At 42.1% G+C, this 20,746-nt stretch overlaps 3 protein-coding genes and 1 non-coding gene across 4 annotated transcripts in view; 1 reads left to right on the top strand and 3 right to left on the bottom strand.

Moving 5' to 3' along the window:
• The window catches only part of ksr2 (kinase suppressor of ras 2), a 78,335-nt gene extending 70,956 nt beyond the window's left edge, over nt 1-7,379 (bottom strand). Inside the window, exon 1 of the mRNA XM_062379531.1 lies at nt 6,589-7,379. Within this exon, the coding sequence (XP_062235515.1) occupies nt 6,589-6,762 (174 nt within the window). The 5' untranslated portion in view covers nt 6,763-7,379. The remainder of the gene's footprint in view (nt 1-6,588) is intronic.
• A 1,522-nt stretch (nt 7,380-8,901) lies between these two features.
• rfc5 (replication factor C (activator 1) 5) lies at nt 8,902-13,015 on the top strand. Its single transcript, XM_062381438.1, has 11 exons — nt 8,902-9,061; nt 9,638-9,702; nt 10,055-10,191; nt 10,269-10,348; nt 10,439-10,512; nt 10,843-11,002; nt 11,300-11,381; nt 11,474-11,603; nt 11,921-11,998; nt 12,166-12,220; nt 12,308-13,015. The coding sequence occupies exons 1-11, from the start codon at nt 9,015-9,017 to the stop codon at nt 12,405-12,407; spliced, it is 1,008 nt and encodes a 335-aa protein (XP_062237422.1). The 5' UTR covers nt 8,902-9,014; the 3' UTR covers nt 12,408-13,015.
• On the bottom strand, nt 12,978-20,586 carry wsb2 (WD repeat and SOCS box containing 2). Its single transcript, XM_062381437.1, has 9 exons — nt 20,315-20,586; nt 19,931-20,099; nt 18,817-19,019; nt 18,600-18,731; nt 16,434-16,534; nt 15,228-15,424; nt 15,045-15,134; nt 14,819-14,935; nt 12,978-13,614 (listed from the first exon to the last, which is right to left on the bottom strand). The coding sequence occupies exons 1-9, from the start codon at nt 20,352-20,354 to the stop codon at nt 13,395-13,397; spliced, it is 1,269 nt and encodes a 422-aa protein (XP_062237421.1). The 5' UTR covers nt 20,355-20,586; the 3' UTR covers nt 12,978-13,394.
• trnar-acg (transfer RNA arginine (anticodon ACG)) lies at nt 17,394-17,466 on the bottom strand. Its single transcript has one exon. It is a non-coding gene; the product is annotated as a tRNA-Arg (tRNA).
• Nucleotides 20,587-20,746: the final 160 nt, after the last annotated feature.

Here is a 20,746-nt window from a genome sequence, read left to right as displayed (position 1 = left end):
CACACTCTCTCATGTATCTTGGGATCGTTAAACCCAATTGTCTAATGCTAATATTTTGTATTCATTTAATTTTCACATCTTATTTCAGAACAGAGTTATGGTCATTTAAATAGTGCATGTGCTCATGTGACACGTTGTCAAGTGGTCACCCAGGGCAGTGCAGGTCTCAAAGGGCTGGGCTGGTTCTGGGTTAGTGCCCGCACCAGGAAGGGCCTGGTTCTGTACTCTGGCCTGGGTTAGTGCTCTTGCCTGGAGGTGTTAATGCTCTGGCCTGGGCCTATACTCTGACCTGGGTTAGTGCTCTTGCCTGAACCTGTGCTTATACAAACCAGCTCAATCATCATTATGTAATTATTACCTATTATTCATCATCATGTACTTTTTACAACAGCAACGTGTGTCTTTGTTTGTGTTATTTTGGAATTCCAGTAACTTCCTGCTGTTCAGACTTAAATGTTTCACCTCGTATAAATATTCACGGCAATAAACTATTCAACATGTCTTATTGTCAGTAACTGCATTACTTCACAACTAGAACCTATAAGTGAAAAATATATATATATATTTGAGTTTCTATCCACATAATACACAGTTACTGCAGGATAATGTGTTTCATCTAATTCAGGGAAAAGACAAAAAGGCATCCGGGATTAACAAAACCATAGAACTCATGACAAATTCACAGCAAAACACAAACATTTGAAATAATAAAAAAAACAAAGCACTGAAAAACCCTCGATGAAAATAGAGCCATGACACTCGTTAGGAAGTAACAACAAACAAAATCACTTTTCTACTTCAGTAAAAGTAGCCAAACACACTTAAAGTATTCAAAGTACTTTCCAAGTGTAGATTATTCAAACTACTCTATATTCAGTTTATCACTTAAGAATAGTCTCTCATATTAATAAAAACAAACTGCAGATGATGCAACTGTAAACACTTATATCCACATATTAATTATAAATGTTCTAACAGAGTCTGTGCAGGGGGAACTTGCTCATGACGCGGGGGGGCTACGAAAATCGTAATTTTCAGAGTTACTTTAAAAGAAGGTGCTCGTTTTCCCTATACAAGCACATATCAGACATTCAATATTGCTCGTTTCAAACTGAATTGGACCAAAGAATATTCAACAAACCATCGGTGACCACAAGGAAATGACAAAAACATCTTTCAGCACCGGACAGCTCCCACGCAGCCAAGATTCTTAACACACACACGTCCAGAGGTCACATGAAAAGAGGTGAATTTAAATCTGTATGACAAAACAACTGAGCAATTTAAATCATGTTTCAGGGAGAAAAAGGTAAAATATCTTGTTGTGTACACATGCTTTTAACATACTGGTAAACTGGTTATCATACTGGTATATTTCTAGAGGTATGAGGGGACGCAGGTTGGGAAAGAGCTGCTTGATTCAATCTCCTGTGGTTTGAGGCATTTATCTACTCCTAGAACGGTTTCATACGTACGACAGAGACAATATAAGAACGGAAACTTATTGTGGTAACAACTTTGAGGTGGTAATGGTTAATTCATCGTTAAGCTGTGGTGAAAACCAGAAGGGACCGAACACACCGGGCTGTGGACCAGGTGTGCAAGCAGAAGCTCACAGAGCTAACCGGCTAACAAGAGCACGACACAAGCTGGAGATGATCCACGTTTCTACCACGTCTGTGACCGCAGCAGAGACAGAAGGTAAGAAACAGGAAAACATAAATATTACTAACGGAGTTGACGTCTACATGAGGGCATCATATGTTTTTGTAAAGAAGCTCGTGCAGACAAACTGTTTTCAGACGTGACCTGCGAGTGAAATCTGGAGAATTGGCTGCAGAGTTTACCCGTAGTTTGCTTTTCACACATACACAAATCATGTGATTTTCTTTACTCTCTGTTTACTCTTGGTTTTCTGGTTTTGTAAGTCGGGTCTCCTCCTAACACCAGTTTTCTGATACCACCTCTACATTAAACTAGCGAACAGGCTTGTAGGAGCTTTAAAGTATATTTTTCTGATGAGGAAATCATAAAAAGTTCCTGTTATAGACTCAGTCTAAACCCCGGTTAACAGGACAGAACCAGGCATACCTCCTAAAATGATGGAGTCGCTCTTTAAGCAGATTGCTGAAGTGGAGCATATGGAGCTAGTCCCATTTGAGACATGAGCCAAACTGACCCCTTCACAAGTGCTACACTCACGGTTAATCCAGATAAACTGATGAACACTCAGTGAAACAGACTAGGACTTCTGCACCAGCTTTTTCTAATCAGTTAAACTGGAGCCCTGCACTTTCCTGCATTAGAAAAATGTCCAGCACTATCAAACAAGCTTTAACCAACAGCGTGAAGGTCTTTAAACAAAGGGAGATGCAGATTCTGAACTTTTTACTTTAAAACATCAAATCATTGGCTGTTAGCGTGCACGTATAGTATTCGGATTAACTCTACTGAGCTGAAACGTACTCAAGTAATTCATAAGTCAGGAAATATGAGAGAAAATGGTTTATATGTAAGAAGTAGCAGCTAAAAAGACCGATAGGAGCTGGATCTACACTGAAAGTATTCAATACTACAATAATATTATAGTAGACGTATTAAAAAGGTACTTCAATGATTTAGTACTCAATTTCCCAAAAGCTGAGGATACTTAAAAAAAAAAGGAATCTTCAAAATCAAAGCAGCAGACACTAAATTATCTTGACTCTTTAACCTACACATCCCATTTCTCAAACTACACCGTTAATCACACAAACTGAACACACAACACACAAAGATCAATATGTAATAATCTATATCTTTCTAATAGCTTACATAGGATATTGGAGTTTTATGTGTCAGGTGGATGGAAACTCAACTATTATTCCCTTTTGTACGTATTTGATCTGAAAGTAAGGTCAGGTTTGAATTTCTCTCGTTAGCTCCGATTGGCTGACGTCTACCTTAAAGGCACATTATCCTCTACAGCCCGATTCTTATCAAACATAAAAAAGTACTCCTCACAGCCTTTGATTTCCTGACTATGAGTAGAAACATACATTAGTTCCACATCTAAAGCAACAAAGCTGAGTTCTGAATAAACACTGCAGAGCCTTCACCCGTTGTATATACTTGAATATAAAGGAAAAACAACACTTGCCATTATTTCTTTCAAATGAAATACATGACAGGGTTTGCACGTCAGGTTCCTGTGTGTGTGTCTCTGTGTGTGTGTGCAGGCCTGAAAACAACAGATCATTCACCATGTGCGTTGATCATTCCAGCGTCTCCCAGGGATACCAGCAACGATGCATAATCATATTAATGGAAACCAGCAGTGACACGACATCCAGGTAATGATAGGGGCCGCTCATCTGGGTGAAGCTGTTGGCTAAACAGGGTCAGAGCCTCCAACAGATTCAGTCTGAGGCCCAATCTGGGTCCTTGGAGTTAATAATAGAGATGGAGGAATCTCCCATCCACAGCGCCGCTCGATACAGATCAGGACAGGTTAACGAGGGAGGCTCTGCGTACGACTGACGTCATCCTGATCCTGATCAAAACCCCGGGTGGACCACTCATTTGTCGCCGAGGCAATAAGAGGACGGTCGCCCTGGAAGGCTCGGAGGGTTTTAACAAGATTAGACGGTTCTCAGGAGAATGTGAATTAACTGTGGAGAGCGATTCTCTTTGTCCTCACTTGTAAAACACGTTTCTTTTCACATGTTAGTTTATAAACACAAACAGATAAACTGATGAGCACGGTTCCATCCATTCTAAACTTCTGCAGAAGCACGAGACATATTTCTATTGTTCCCAGATATTGATCAAATGTGTTTCAGAGATTGGAGACTAAATTTAACAGCGGAGAGGAAGTGCAGCCCACAACAGAACATGACTTTCAAAATATCTCTGACCTGAATTCATGTTGGAATTATCTTGTTTGGTGGAAAAAACTTATCATATCATATTTTAAGCACTGTCAACTGTTGCATATACAGTAAAACTATAAGCTTATTGAAGATCATTTTGAAAGTTGCTACAGAATGGTCAAACATAGAGATACATCAATTTGTTTTGTAAATATCTCACTGTTATATCTTCATTAAGCGCTTCAGGTCGTTCGCATTAAATCTAAGTAATCAGATTTCTATGCATTTATAAAGACAAAGAGTAAGAGTGACCCTCTACCGAAGGAACATGAGCTGGGCCTTAATTAGTCCTGGAACCTCACTATTTGGAAAAATAGCAAATCTGTATGGTGGCCCAGAGAGCTCCACTCACTGCGAATTAAGAAAACACCTTTATCAATTTTGACGACACATGCGCTGTAAAAAAGTTACAACACAAGCAAATACAGAAACACAAGTAGCAGACCTCCATAACTTCATAAAGCATTAGTAAGCATTAGTAAGCCTATGTAAATCTGGACCATAGGGGGAACTAGAGATCTGATCTTTGACCCGGATTTGAAATCATAGTAATCAATATTCTTATATTTATCATGACTTATATATAAAATAAACTGTATCTGCAACATGCATCTGTTTTTTCAGACAAACCAGCTGTTGTGTGCAACCGAGCACCAAACAACAGCAAAGGGACTCTTCAATTAATGTAATGAAAAGCTGAATCTAAATCAACTCAGTCTGACTTACAGTATATTCACCAACAGCCCAGTGTCAACTAGTGTCAGATCACATTTTTGAGGAGATGTGGTTGAAAATATATCAAATGAACCTAATGAAACTTGAAATAACACTTATTCTAACCAGATATGGTCAATATGCTTTGCTGTGTCATACATGTTGTTTAAAACCTTCTATTTTCACACATATGGATTCATTGAACAAAAACTGTATATCAATGGAAACTCAAGTATTTGCACTTTGTAAAGTACTGCAGTATCTATACACACTACCTCAGTACTGTTCATGTACAACAACAACCACAATATCCCTTAAGCATCCTATTCCCTGCATTCAATTCAACAGGTAGAAACACATATCTTCTTCTCTCTGATGGGAAACATCTTCTCTCTTGCACCACTGCCCTCTGCAGTCTGGAAGAATGTGTGTCACATCAAGTCTCATGCTCAGAACATGATTCTATAACAGTGACGATAGTTTAAAACAATGCAAAGCTCCTTAAACAAATAGGCTATAGGCTAACAAACATCTATTTATATAATACTATTTACATCACTTTTAAAAGGATGAGAACTTCCTGGTACTTCGATTGTGGAACATCAACACAACTCTGCCCTTACGAACCGTGGCACAAGTGAAATTATCTTTTCCATTTAACAGTTTACACTCCTGTGTTCTCCCAAAGGAAAGTCAGGGTGGTCAGCCTTCATGCAGCCAGAATAAAAGTTACAACAGCCTCCTTCTTCCTGACTTCCTGTAACCTCCGTCCCCTTGCCACGGAGCACAGGAGCTTTGGACAGATCTGCACATCAAATAATGTATTTTTTATTTCAAGAAAAGCTGAGGGACCCCAAACTGAAGAATATCCCTGTAATTCATAACATAACATATGATCCAGATCTCATTAAAACGCATTAAATTCGCATGATTTCAGCAGATTGGTTAATTGGCTGTCTCCTCTTCCTGTCCCCTGGCGGTGTAACACCTCCTCTGAGACGCTCAGACACGTCACCGGATGTATTACTATATGTTTATATCTTGTATAATTCTGTATCCTCATATTCCTGTCGGGGTGGTTTGGGATTAGGGTGACTTCGCTCCCTGTGCTGTGTTTTTATGTCATATATCTCAGTGATATTCCCGCTGGCGCTTCAAAGTGTGCACACAGACACTCAGCGGTGAGTTTATTGCGACCTTATCGCACTTAACGCTGTTTGTTTTTATCTCCATGGGGTCATCACCGAGACACTGGGACGGGCCCTTCACGCTCCTCTGGGTCCCCGGTGCTCGCTGGCTGAGTTTCCAGAAACCTTATCGCACTTTATGGCGTTTTATTCAGTGTATTAGTCCCTTCACAGCCACAGATAGAGAGGGGGGGCGGTTGGAGGGGCCACAGTCAAACACAACATCATACTTGGATGCGATGGACATTACGTAACGTAACATATTTTTTTTTTTAGGGAAGACACCCGCCGGCCAATTACGCGGATAATGACATTTAGTTCCAATCTCTCTAATCTGCTCGCCCTTGCGTAACGGCGGCGCGGCCTGGATGCGCCGCTCGGACGGTTGCGCAGGCTGCTGGTGGATTGTAAACACGGGCAGCAGCAGCAGCAGCAGCGGTGGCAGCAGCAGCATCAGCAGCCTACAGGCCTCACATATTATTCTGATGGAGAAGAGCCACCTTCTCTCGCCGCCACCTGCAGAATGCGCAAGTCTATAGCCCCACTGCAGCCCCGTGGATGCAGCCTCCTCCTGATTTATTGCACTGCACTGAGCAGATAGATTTGCACCGGCGTCCATCTGTGCGTATTTACGCAGAAAAAGACGAGCAAGGCACAGGAGGGGGAAGAAGAAAAAAACATGCACAGTGGCCTAGAAATAAATAAGAGACGATGACAGCCCCTGTATCGATTCACATTGAAGATGCACAGATTCAGCCATCACCACCCGTGCTTACCTCCAGCGTGCGTATCTCCTTCTGTGTCAAGTCGTTGGATGTGGCACATTTGGTCCGTAAACCCTCCAAACTGGAAATGCTTATGTCTATCATGTTCTGCACCAACTCGCACTGCTGCAAGGCTTTCTGCAAACTCAGATGCTGCTCCTCGCTTTTTGTCATCTCCTCGTTCATAGTTTGGGTCGAGCAGTGGTCGTTATATCCCCCCCACACTTTTTTTTTACCTCCTTCTGCACTTCAAATAATAACGGAACAGAAGAAAAAAAAATCAAATATAGAAATAAGAGAACAGAACGGGAATTCAGGAGAGAGACGTGGAGGAGCCCACGGAGCAGAGCGACCTGCAGAACGCCATGAAACGAGATGTTGTGGGTTTACAGACGAGCTTTGAGCCGTGAGAGACTCGACTCCATTGCAACAACAGTCCTCGTAGTTCCTGCTGTTTCATCCAGGTGCCTCTGCCTCCTACACCGAGCGCAAGGTGGGGAAGATGCGGAGCGGGTTCGCCAGAGCATCCATCGGGTTCCCCCTGCGAATGGACGTTAGAAACAAGGATGGCGGTAATAATAATAATAATAATAATTAAAAAATAAAAATAAAAAAGCTGATCAGCGCATCATCAGCGGACGTGAAGAGCCCGGTGGGTTTCACTGGTGCTGATGAGAGGACTGGATGCAGGTCCCTGTCTCCCGTGGCAGCAGCAGCATCCCGGTTCGCTCCCACCACACCGACATGTTTCCTGTCAATCAAACCCACAGCAACAGCATCGCAGGCAGGCGAGAGGAGGAGATCTCGCGAGATTAGGGCGGTGGGATCCTCCAGTCTGCAGGCCTGCACCAGGTCCACGCTCATCTCGCTCACTGGCTCAGGAGGGATGGTGGTAGACGTGTGGATGATTGTTATAATGCACATGCAGCTGAATGTGCACACTGACACATGTGCACGGACACACACACACACACACACACACACACACAGCACCTGCAGATCCACACACTGATTTCATCTTTTTAACTTTGTTGACAAATTATTTCTTATGATATTTTGAACTTGTCTGCATGTGCTCTCCTCGGTTCTTTTTCTGCGCTCTACAAAATCTTGGTCTCAATCAGACGACTCATAAAAATTAAGGTTACTTATTCAAATTACAACAACAAAAGGAGAATGGCGTGATTAAAAAAAGTGAAAGTTAAATAAATCCAATATGTGATTGCTATGTGATATAGAATTGCTGGATTGCTGGGGTCATGATGCTTTGAAGGTGCCCGGATATAAATCTCAAGTATCACAAGAGGATTAAAGAGGTAAAAGAGAAAAGTGTATATTTCAGTTACACAAAATTATGTTTTTTATTATTAGAATTGTGCTTTTTCTTATGTAATACAGATATTTTGCTCCAATTAAAGGCACTGCAGAGGAAAAATCCAAAGTCTTTGCTTGAACTGTTCATTACTCACATCTCTTACATGAGCTGAACCATCAGGATGCTGATTTACTTTGAAGGGGTCATGTTGAAGGATGGGAGCTGCACTTGTAAAATATTAGTTTCGGGTCAAAATACAAAATATATGCATGTAGGCTACACTGCACCCTTGACACAACATGTACAGATAGGATTGTTCACATAAGTTTGTATAATATATGAAATAATCAGACACTGGACACAGTTGTTGAATGTTACACAACAGGTCAAACAAATAGTCCATTATCTGAATCCCTTTTTATATAGGAGAGGATTTGGATGTGCCAAGACAAGCCCTCAGGCTCCAAGTGATCGTGACAATGATTAAATTATCTTTTCATCATGATAACGCAAACTAAAAGTATTGAATAAGTCTAAATTGTTAAATGTGACTGGTTGGTGTGAAGGATCTGATCTGTTCACATCAGTGTTTGACTCTGGCAGCTGAGAACATCAGGTCCAAACCCAAAAGACTGATCCTTAGTTGAATTGTTTATATATTTTCTCCTGTATGAATAACATTGAACATGTTTATATAATTTTTTATTATTAACATGTTTTTATGTTAATGTATATTGTTTGTAAAGCCCTGCATTTCTTGTACGAAAGGGGCTAAACAAATTAAGTGTATAAAAGTGTACCATTATTATTGTTGCTATTATTATTATTAACATAAATAATATTATATAAATTAGAATTGTTTCAGCACTGGCCCCAGGAATGTTTTTACACAGTGAAACAAAACTAATAAAATATCTAAAGTTTTCATTTTTGACATTTTACCTCTTTATCCACAGTCCCCGCCCACCGCAGCAGACGAAGTGATCCCATTGGCTGTACGGCGTGACGCGGGACGCACGGTTGGTTGTGTAGCGCGCGAAACACAGCAGCGGAAACAGAGGCCGAAAGAGTAAAAGCACAAATCAAACTCACGTGGATCTGAGTTTCACAGAGAACTGGACCCATGGCTGAAACCAGTAAAGTACCGGAACGTGTCAGGAACCTGCCCTGGTGAGTGCACAGCAGTTTACAGCCGGTTAGCATTAGCTAGCTAACCTATAGCCTGTGTGTTAGCAGGAAGCAGCGTGTTGACCTGTGTCCTGAGAAGTAAACAAAACAGTTTTCAAGCTTTAAACGGGAAACGTCAGATTCTCCTCGTGTTTGTGTGGATGATTAAAACTGATCCGCGGCCAGTGTGTGGCGATGTGATGGCTAATAGGTGCAGCTAGCATCGCTGTGCTGCTGCAGCTGCCAAGAGTTTTAAACTTGTCCATTTTAGTTGATTGTATTTGTGTGTGGTGCAAACACGTGTGTGCCGAATTGTAGAGTGACACCAACACAACGTGAAGTCGTGAGTGTTACATACGTTTATCTCATATTGACCCAAACACATCATTACGATGTTATAAAGTAGAGACATTTAAATGAGGTCCGGTTTTACGTGATACTTGTCAGAGATTAACGTTGCTAATCCGTTATATTTAAACCAGTTTAAAGTACTGAGCTCGTAGTAAATACTGCAAGCATAATTTAGCAATAGCAAGTATTTATAATATATGTGTATTAACGATGTGTTTCTGCTTCCAGGGTCGAGAAGTACAGACCTCAGAAACTTGATGATCTGATCTCACACAAAGATATTCTGACCACCAGTAAGTGTGTGGACCCCCTCATTAAATGTGTTAACCTCATTAAGTGAAGAATAACATGGTTTAGGGGTCAACATCTAACTTATATTTGTTTTAATCTTGTTACATTGAATGTGTAAAGAACACAAATAGTACTAAAATTAAGAAGTTATATATATATATACTTCAATATGAATAACTTCTGTCTGTCATTTACTCATGTCATTGTCTAAATTAGTGGTATTGTCAGTGAAGTTATAAAATAATTACTAAGGCCACATATTTCTTACTTGTCCTTGTGTTTTAAATATTATTTAAAAGAACCATATCTTCTATGTACTGTTATTCTTTTTAAACCCCGGTTTCCTCTCCACAGTCCAGAGGTTTATCAGCGAGGAGAAGCTCCCCCACCTCCTGTTCTACGGTCCCCCTGGAACCGGCAAGACCTCCACCATCCTGGCCTGTGCCCGGCAGCTGTACAAGGAAAAAGAGTTCAACTCCATGGTGTTGGAGGTACGTTTGGTTTTTTTATTCACTCTGGTGTGACGGCTTCTCCCTGATTTGATGTTCACCTCTGATTTGTTTTGTAGTTAAACGCATCTGATGACCGAGGTATCGATGTTGTACGCGGACCCGTCCTGAGCTTCGCCAGCACACGCACCATCTTCAAGTAAGACCGGAGTTTCTCTCTATCTGCAACCCACAACCACAAGAGGAGGTATTCAAACTGCCGTTGTGTCCGTCCCCCCTTTCCCCCCAGGAAGGGCTACAAGTTGGTGATACTGGACGAGGCCGATGCCATGACCCAGGACGCCCAGAATGCATTGCGACGAGGTGAGCCATCTGTTCGGCTGAGCGTCGCCCACTGTGAGCTGCACGGCTCAATGAGCAGCCAGACAATTTGGCTGCTGGTGAATTACAGACTGGTTCCACCCTGATATTCATTTATAAACTCCATGTGTGAAGATCTGCAGATTTAGTTCCGACTGGAACTTTAACTTGTGAACAAAGACAAAGACTTGTTCATGGCCAGGTTGCAGCTTTAGGTTCTTTCTGACTTGTGCTTTCTCTTTTCTCTCTCTCTCTCTCTCTCTCTCTTCCTCTCTCTTCCTCTCTCTCTATCTTCCTCTCTCTCTCTCTCTATTCCTCTCTCTCTTCTCTCAGTGATTGAGAAGTTCACAGAAAACACTCGCTTCTGTCTCATCTGCAACTACCTGTCCAAGATCATCCCGGCTCTCCAGTCTCGCTGCACCAGGTTTCGCTTCGGCCCGCTGTCCCCAGATCAGATGGTTCCCCGACTGGAATATGTGATCCAGCAGGAGAGGTGTGTGTTGTGTAGGTTGTGTAGTAGAAACATGTTTTCCTTTTGACTGTCTGCAAACTAGTGAGTCACACAAAGTGGCCTGAATTTAGATTCTGTAGATCAGTAATAGAAGAGTGACATTATGTGTGTATTTGTTTATGGCATTTATACAAATATTTCACAATTAGCGATACACTTCAGTGCATATATATGTTTAAATATCTACAAATATAAACAATTATGTTTGAAATATCTACAAATATAAATATGACAGTACATATTCAATGCTAACACAAAGATGCTTCTTCTTTGTGGCAGTATTGACGTCACTCCAGATGGCATGAAAGCCATCGTGACTTTATCATCCGGTGACATGAGGAGATCTCTGAACATCCTGCAGGTACGACATCACGATCATTCAGAACAAAAAGTTCTGTCAGTTGAAGACATCAGAGTTTGGGGAGGTTAACCAGCGTGACTCTGTGGTTCCAGAGCACCAGCATGGCGTATGGGAAGGTGACCGAGGACACAGTGTACACCTGCACAGGTCACCCCCTCCGCTCTGACATCGCCAACATCCTCGACTGGTCCCTCAACAAGGACTTCACCGCATCATACAAACGTATCCTTGACTTCCAGGCTCAGGCACTCAGCAGGATAATAATCAATCTGTGACATGCAACCCAGGGTTTTTATCTTATTCTGTACAATTCAGAAAAGACCAAACATCCTAAAGAAGCTGGTTATTCTGTGATTTCTTTCTGGCAATTGATTAATCTGACTGACAGCATCACAGAGTTGAGGCTTCTAAATTCGTTTGACACTCAAATGGAAGATAAGTGAATAAAGAAATAGATTCCATCACAGTAACTTCTCAAACTGAATTAAAAAGATGATATAAACAGATAATCTTTAAAGTCCTTAACGTCGTCCTCTCAGAAATCCTGCAGCTGAAGACTTTGAAAGGTTTGGCTCTGCAGGACATCCTCACCGAGGTTCACCTGCTCGTCCACAGAGGTGAGGCCGCAGCTAACGGACTTGTCTTCACACAAATGTTCAAATTTAGATACTTGGCTTAAAATATGAAAATTGTGTTTTTTATATTATTTAAAGAAACCCTTAAATGCAAACACATAAACCCTGTTGTACAAATTCATTCAGTTTTCTTTATTCCTAATTTTAAGTGGACTTTCCTCCCCACATCCGGATCGGTCTGCTCATCAAGTTGGCCGACATAGAGTAAGTGAGATGTAGACGAACATGAACTGGACTGAAAGCCACCAGGTCAGCTTCTCCTTGTTTCTGATCCTGTTGTTGTCTCCTCAGACACAGACTCGCCTCGGGAACCGATGAGAAGATCCAGCTGAGCTCCATGGTGGCAGCTTTCCAGGCAGTGAGAGACCTGGTGGTCAGCGAAGCCTCGTAGATCCAGGAACTGTCTCCTCAACGTAAACCAGGGTCACGTGAAGAGGAGGAAATAGTCAGTGATTCATGAGTGGCCACAGCTACTCCTGTTTGTACCACAGTGAAGAGCCACTGGACCACACTGCTACATCCAGAAACTTTCAGAGAGATGTTGGTCTCTTGTTTCCTTCTTTTCTATCCTTCTCTTTTTCAATGTTACTAAAACCTTTTAAACAGTTTGAACAATTTCCTGCAAGGTTCTCTCTGGAAGGATGTACAGCGTCCTCTCGATTGGTTGGAAAGAAGCGAGCAACCTTTTCTCAGCTCTTCAATCTGCCACCTCCGGTCATACTGGTTTGAAACCACCACTTTGTTTTTGGAAGGAACCAGACGTCTTCACGTGTCCACTGCTCAGCACTTCTCCATCTGAGTCACTCCCATGCAAGAGGAAATGGAAAACAGTTCATCTCGTCCCCGAGGCACTAACCCTGATCCCTTCTGTGGGCACTTAGTTAAAATATGGACTCTTCATTATCAGTGTCAGTGATAAATTCCCCGTCTGTCTGTAAAAATAAAAGCTCTGAGACATGTAAATGTTTAAGTCTGTTTAATAAAATGATTTCCTATATATTCCGGTTTCTATTTTTTACATTAACAACAAACATGTGCAGGTACAGTCGCAGGTCGTGTGTTGTTCCCTTATGATAAACACAGGAATTAGAAATTAGATATGTACACAATAAATTAACAGTATAAAAGTGTGATATTCAAGTCATATATATATATAAGTATATGAAAATTTAGTTAATACATCGTTTTACAGTAGTAGTGCAATAAATTAAATCCTTAGTGCAGTAAATGTTGCATCTAAACTCGACGTTAAGAGCTGCTTCCTGCGCCGAGCTGTGGAGGCATCGTTTAATCAATCTGCAAACAAAGGCATTTTAGTAGTGGTCAGTGGATAATTATCACTTAGTTGCATTGTTTGGTTATTTTGAAATGTTCGTGTTCAGCCTCTCCACTCCTCCTCCTCTTCCTCAGAGGAGCTCCGGGTCCTGAGGCGCTCGGGGATGTTCCTGTACGTGAGGTACTGCAGGATCCTCTTGGGGAGGGGCAGCGGCTCCAGCTGGTGCGTGGACACCGAATGGCGCAGGATGGATCGGCACAGGTGGCACAGGCTAGGCACCGTCCTGGGCGCCTTCCAGAACCTCACGTGGCCGTCTCTGGTTCTGCCGGATGGGGAGGGGGGGGGCAAGCATGAGTAAACATGAGAACCAGCTCGAGAACGATGTTGATTAAGTTCACTTTGAAAAATGTGCAGGTTCAAAATGTAATTGTTTGCATGTGAGATGTGGAACACAAGTTGTTTTGGTAAAAGCCCTGAAAGCAACATTTGAAGGAGTTTGTTTGTTTATAATAAAAGATTACACAAAAACTACTGAACGTGTTTCCACAAGACTCTGTGGAGGGATCTGGGATCAGTCAGGGAACAAACCAGTACGTTTTGGTATCAGGGGAAGATCCAGGATTATTTTTAAATTACAAGATAGGAAGTTTTCATCATTTTCCTTGATGTCTCACAGAGTAATTCTATATCTTGATGAAAAACCCAGACATGTTTAAGGGATTGTTATTTATGAATGTGTTCAGACCAAAGTAAAAAAATCAGGATCTAGAGAATTTGAGGCCTAGTAACCAGCACACAGAGAGAGCAGGTACCATTAGGTTTAAAGGGTTGTTCTTATAAACAGTTGCTCAGTCCTTCATTCTTTTTAAATTGAGAGAGTAGCAGCAACATCTAATAGTGTTGTATTATAGCACGTGTGTAACAACGAATCAAACTCTTCTCCTCAAACCTCCTCTCAACATTAAATAGTTCCACGGAAACAAGAAAAAAAAAAAACTCAAGTCCAGTTCAAGTATTCCCAGTAATGGTGCGAGTCGAGTCTGTCTGATGATATACTAATGGAAGCTACTGGCAGGTGATGGGTCAGTGACATGACTGTCCTTTTTATTCTTACACACGTGCTATTAATATTATTAGGCAAGCAGCTGTTTTTAAGTTTGTCTGTTATGAGTCTTTCAGGAATAATCGTTTTTTAAAGTGTTTGGTTTGCTCAGTTGAAGCAGCAGGAGTTTCTAAAGTTCCTGCTGAAACATGTTCTCATGAATGAAATCAATTCGTGGGAAAAATGAGTTCCAACCACAGACACACACTTCTCAAGCAAAATGTGATGAAGGTGAAGGATTGGAAAGAAGTTGGTTTTTAAATTGGAGTGATGACACAGAAGTGGAATCTGCCACAGGAGTAATTGTGATTTTTTTCTACTGCTGAAATTCACACTGACCCCGACCACTGTCCCGTCAGAGGAGAAGCTTGAAAGCTCACAGTGTCTTCATGAGGTCAGAAGCTTGTGAGGTTGATATCCTTACCCTGTGGCGACCACGCCCCCTTGTGGATGGTAGTCGCAGCAGAGTCCGTTGGAGTCTCTGTCTGCTTTGGTCTGCATCACCATCCCTTTGTTTCCCGGCTCCCAGATCAGAAGAGCTCTGCAAACACACACAGACACACACACACACACACACACACACACGTGTCTGGAATCAGTTTCTGCAAAGTGCGTTGACGTTCACTCGACGCTGTGATCCACCTGCTCACCTGCAGTCGGTCACGATGGACAAGTGCAAACCGTTGGGAGAGAATTGTATTGCTGAGATCTGGTTTTGACCGTAATCGTCAAAGTAGTCACTGTGGAGGAGAGAAAAGTGTTTAGGGACGATGACAATAAAGACCTTGTGCTCAGACAAAATCTTCATGTTCATGTCTTGAGTGTAAACTCACACCAGAGTGGCCAGTTTCTCTGCGGTGTACGGGTCCCACAGGTCGATCCACCAGCTGGAGCCGCTGAAGGCCGCGGTGGCCAGCAGCGCCCCGTCAGGAGAGAAGTCACAAGAAGACAGGAGGTACAAGGTCTTCCTGTTCCCGCCGGTCAGGTTCCTGATGAACGTGTACGAGCGTAAACTCCACAGACACACCATCTGAAGAGGGGGGGGGGGAGCAGAGGTTACAGTTTAAAGTGATTGTGATCTTAGAGTCTGGCTCTGCTCAGTGAAACGTTGTCTGTCTCTCTTTCTGGTGACGACTTGTCCGAGTGGAGGTCATGAGAAGCTTCCTGCTGCTTTAAATGTCTCAGAGTGAAACTGAAACGTCTTAGGTTTTCTGTTCGTCTCTCAGAAACTCAACACGGGCGAGGATGAAGAGAAGCAGATCGCTGCATTATGGAGTGAGAGATTTAAATCACAAATCAAATGTCTGAAAAGCTCTATGTAACTCGATCAGTTACATCAGTGCTTGATACAAAAAAACTACAAATAACTAAATGTTATAAGCCGATAAAATCGTCCACAATTATTCACTATCAAAGGAAACGTTTCCTCTCATGATGTCGTAAAAACAAGCTTGTGATCAGAAGCTGAAATTCACTGTGAGGATCCACACAAGTAACAGATGAGAGGAAAAGAGAGGACGAGATAAAAAACAACGCACTCTGCCTTTAGTTCACATATTTACACGAGCACACGGCACAGAATCAATTTTTCAAGTTTTTAAAAAGATAATTAACAAAGACTCTTTCTGTCTGAACAATCCCAAAGTGCTAAGCTGCCTGCACAAGGCCCCCTCACTAATAACAATGTAATCTATTACTCAAAGACAACACCTCAAACCAAAAGGATCAAACTCCACAGGCACCTGATGCAGGATTGAGATTTTGATTATGTTCCATTCATCTGAATATTTTCTCCTTCTACACAAACATTTTAAAATAGAAAAATGTGATTAAAATCAAAGATCTAACACAAAACTGCAGGTACAAAAAACTTCTAAAATCTGGACTCAACAGAGAATACAAATTAAAAACCGTGGAATGAGGATTGAGGAATAATATAGTATGTAGTATAACTGTATATATTTAAATCATGTGTCTTATCGTTGCTTCTGATGCACGTGTGTCTCTTCACAGGTTTTTATAACTTCTCTGTCACTCACTCGGTCGAACCTGCCGACAGAGGCGATCATGCTGCAGTCCGGAGACACGCTGCAGCAGCTGATCCAGTCCTTGTGGCCCGACAGCACCTGCACCTTCTTTCCTGCAACACACGGCACATTCATCAATGTTTAAACACTTCAACGGGAACATTTGTTTGCTCTCGCCTCTTTGTTCAAACAGAGGGTTTTTACTCCGGCTGCACTGAGTGGTGATTAGAACACGGACGAGGTGATGAACACACAGAGAGAAACACGATTTACAAACTCTCCTGTTTGCTCGTAGTCGACCGTTTATCAAAAACAGACCAGATTCACCGCAGATATCAAAACTGTCTGTGTCTATTCCCATTTTATTTACGTTTAATGTTTTATTATGTGAGGAATTGTGTTCGGAAGTTATACATATTTTAACGAATTATTAATTTAGTGCTACTTCAAACTAAGGGACACGATCTGATCTGGATTAACAGAAACATTTATTTCCGGAGGTTTGATTCATGTCTTGAACATATAATTCGGGTCTTGTTATCACAAATGTCACTGTTAGTCATTAAATTAATCTTTTCTTTGTTTGTGTTTAGATAACGAGGTTAATCAAACACTCCTGATAGAAATGGAGGAATGTTTGGTGAAGTTTTGCTGTTGTAGGTTTTGGATCCTGAAGGACTGAAAAACTGCTTGTTTAAGAAATAAAATTCTCTTAATTCTTGTAAAATTATGATGATTTTTACCCCAAAGTCAGATATTATTTATTTTGTTTTACATGATGAAACTACAGTGAGTGTCAGTGACTTAAGTTTGGTGGAACAGCAGCAGAAAAGATCAAAAGAGAAAAGATCAAAGCAGAAGCCGACAGGAAAAACATGTATACAAATATATAAATACAAATATAATAATTGTCTATATCATTGTCTAAGTAACAGATAAGGAAAAACAAAGTCAAGAAAATAAAAAAAGGATCGAGCCAGCCAGGAGTCGAACCTAGAATCTTCTGATCCGTAGTCAGACGCGTTATCCATTGCGCCACTGGCCCGAGGACGAGGCACTACCGTGACCAGACAGTTCTTAAAGGGCGCGACGGTAATAACACGTTTTATTAACTGTCGCCATAAAAACCCACACATGTAAACCGTGACGCTAATTTATTTCTATATAGTGACGATGACTTTAAGAAAATAAAGATCGATCTAATCTTAATGATCCGATTTCTTTGGAGAAGCTGAAACTCAAGTCTTTCAAATGGCCGATTTTTTACGGATGTCTTTGAACTCACCACCAAGGAGTGTTTCTCATAACAAAAACAAGAAAACAATTAAAATGTTGCTAAAAAGTGAAGTTTGGAAGTTTTCCTTCAGATTATTGGACTTTAATGAAACACTGGCTGCAGCAAAGAGCGGAAATAAATATAGACACATGATAAGTTTGAGGAAATGCTCGACTCAGGAATGGAAAGAATGAAGTCAATGAGCTCAAACGTGCAAATGAACAAAGTCAAAGGAAAACAACACCCGGTATAAAAACAGATGATATCTCAGGATGTATGATAGATAAACAGAATCCGCCTTGAATGTAAACAACATTAACCACATGAGGAATAGTGTGTTTGCATTGGGAAACAATGGAGTCTTTAACTGTTTGTGAAAACCACTTGGACAATAAGCATTTCTTCACAAAACCTTACAATACAAAAAAGGTTAAAAAGTGATAAATGTGCACAAGTGGGACGTTAAGAAAACAGTGTCTTGTGTCTTAGAGAAACAGTTGAAATCAATATCACACAATGACAAGTTTAGGGAAACGGTCGAAACAAGAATGGAAAGAATAAGTAGTGAATTTAGTCTCTTAGATGAAATGAAAATTAAACAAAATATGCACCATTAAAAACAGGCGATATCTCAGGATGCAAAATAAACAAAACAGAATCCGCCTGAAATGTAAACAGCAGCTATTCCCTTTAACTACATCAGAAGGAGTTGTGTTTGCATTGTGAAACAGTGGAGTCCTATCAGCACGGATTGTTTGTGAACGCCACTGGAAATTATGTTATCACTGACTTCCTCCGGAAAAAAGACACAAGTCTCTCTGGGACTTTGTCTCTGGAGAAGCGTTGTGTCTGGACTTGTCATCGCTTGTAAACACAAACTACTAAACACAAACTGCACATACCTTTCTGAGCCAGGTCCCAAATCCTCAAGGTTTTGTCCCGGGAGGAAGACACCAGCGTGAGCGTCCCGTTCTGAGGGAAGACCAGGTCCCTCACGACTCCTTCATGGCCGTGGAGGTCAAACACAGCATCTCCTGAACAAGCAGGTATCAGAGGAAGTTGTTTACAACCCGAGCAGAGCACACACCACGTCCCAGCCAGCAGAACTACAGTCCTCACCCGTTAGGACATTCCAGATCTTGATGACCCCGTTCTCCAGGCCCGTGGCCAGGAGCAGGCTGTTGTTCCCTTTGGAGGACGTGTTCACCGGCCGTGCAGCAGCGCCGGATCTCGGGGGCCTGGGCCCGAAGGCGAGGCCCCACACCGGGTGATCACAGCTGAAGCTCTTGTCCCCTCGGTCAGTTTCTCCACCCTGGTCGTCTCTGTGACAGAAAGGAACATTAAACATGCAGCTACTATAAATAATACAATGATCTGGCCTTGATGTGTCACAGATTTAACAACTAGTTAAATCACTGAATGTTGCCTCAGTTGCCTCCTTCATTATGCTCATGCACTACTATGTAAACACGCAGGGAGACGATCACACTGACAAATTAAATCCATATTAAGAAATGTTCAGGAGCCATGAAAACCAGGCTTTAAATGCACATTGAGATAAATTCTATACGAGGATAAATGAGAAACTGAAATAAAGTTAAAATTCAGTCAAGAAATTGGAAGAAAACTCTTGTTTGTACTTCTTTACTCAAGTTTCTTTTGCACTTTTATTTGAATTATTTTAGTTTTCCTTAATCTCTTTTATTGTCACAATCAAGTTAAACAGAGCGGCTACATGTGAAGTTTACATCACAGGAACAAGAGGACGACTTAATACGTATTTGGCTTATTAATTAAATCATGAAAACATGTTTGTTGTGGTTTTGATTGATCAGAGAAGAAAACTGTCAAATCTATAAATACTTGATCTGTGTTTTATTAATTTTCCAAGTAAAACATATGAAAACAATGAGACCAGAAATGGTAGATTTGATTTTATTCTCAGCTAAACACGACAATATTAACTTTACTTTTATCTCGATTCATATTTATATTTATTCATGTATTTCATTCTGTATTTTCAACCATTTGTTTTCTATTGAACTCTCATCAATACGTTTATTATCATTACATTTTCCTTGTTGCATCATTTCGTACACATGATGAATGACAGGCAGATGCATTAATGATTAATAATGTTGTTGTGTGCAGCCCTGGTTCTCTCCTCCAGCTTATCAGGCTCACGGACACCTGAACGCACCGTGTGGATTTAAGTACCGCGGGGTAAACCTACTCGGAGTCGAGGGGCCAGGCGACCACCCACACGATGCCGTGACCCATGGACCAGGCGAACCAGGCTCCGTCCGGGGAGAAGTCCACGCTCCAGGTCTCGCACCCAGCCCGGCCCAGCAGGGACGGGGGCCGCCGGGTCTTGAGCTCCAGGAGGAGAGCCGGGTCCGAGGCTGCACAGAGGGGAGGACAGGGGGAAGCAGAGTGAAGTGAACCCGGCTGACAGGTCCATCCCTCCCCGACACTGACCTCCACCATCCCCGTGTGATCCCGCTCCCCACCCCCGGGCCAGCAGCGCCCCTCAGGCGGGTGAACGCTCCCCCTGCGACCCGCTGCCCGGCTACGGAGGGACGCGATGACAAATACCATTATTCAATAATCCACTTACGTGTCCCGAGCGGCTCCGCGTTGTTTTCCGTGGAGCACATCGTTGTGTGTTCGATTCCCTTTCCTCACATTCTCCGCGGTGTCGCCCGCTTCTTGAATCCGTCCTCCGGGTACGTTGGAGCCCCGGCGTCCATGCAAACGAAGCCCAGGCACGGTGCGTGTGTGCGGGCTGAGCTGTCCTGGATGTCCGCGGTGTCTGAGCGCGCGATGTTCCGCTGGGTTCCCTGACGCCTCCGTCACTTTCCACCATTGGACTGTTTCACAACGTGATCCCGTTCCGGTGTCATTACGTAACTGCACTGATCCCAGACCACTCCCCCCCACAACCGCTTTATTTTATTATAGGAATCCATCTGCTTCCTCTGATAAACAACACAAATCCTCATTGATCAGAAAAATGACTTTTTATATTTAACTGTCTTTATTATGGCAG

Source organism: Platichthys flesus, chromosome 3, assembly GCF_949316205.1.
Source record: "Platichthys flesus chromosome 3, fPlaFle2.1, whole genome shotgun sequence".
Taxonomy (NCBI): Eukaryota; Metazoa; Chordata; class Actinopteri; order Pleuronectiformes; family Pleuronectidae; genus Platichthys; species Platichthys flesus.
Note: the sequence above shows the minus strand (reverse complement) of the source record. Positions and strands in the feature narration are given on the sequence as shown.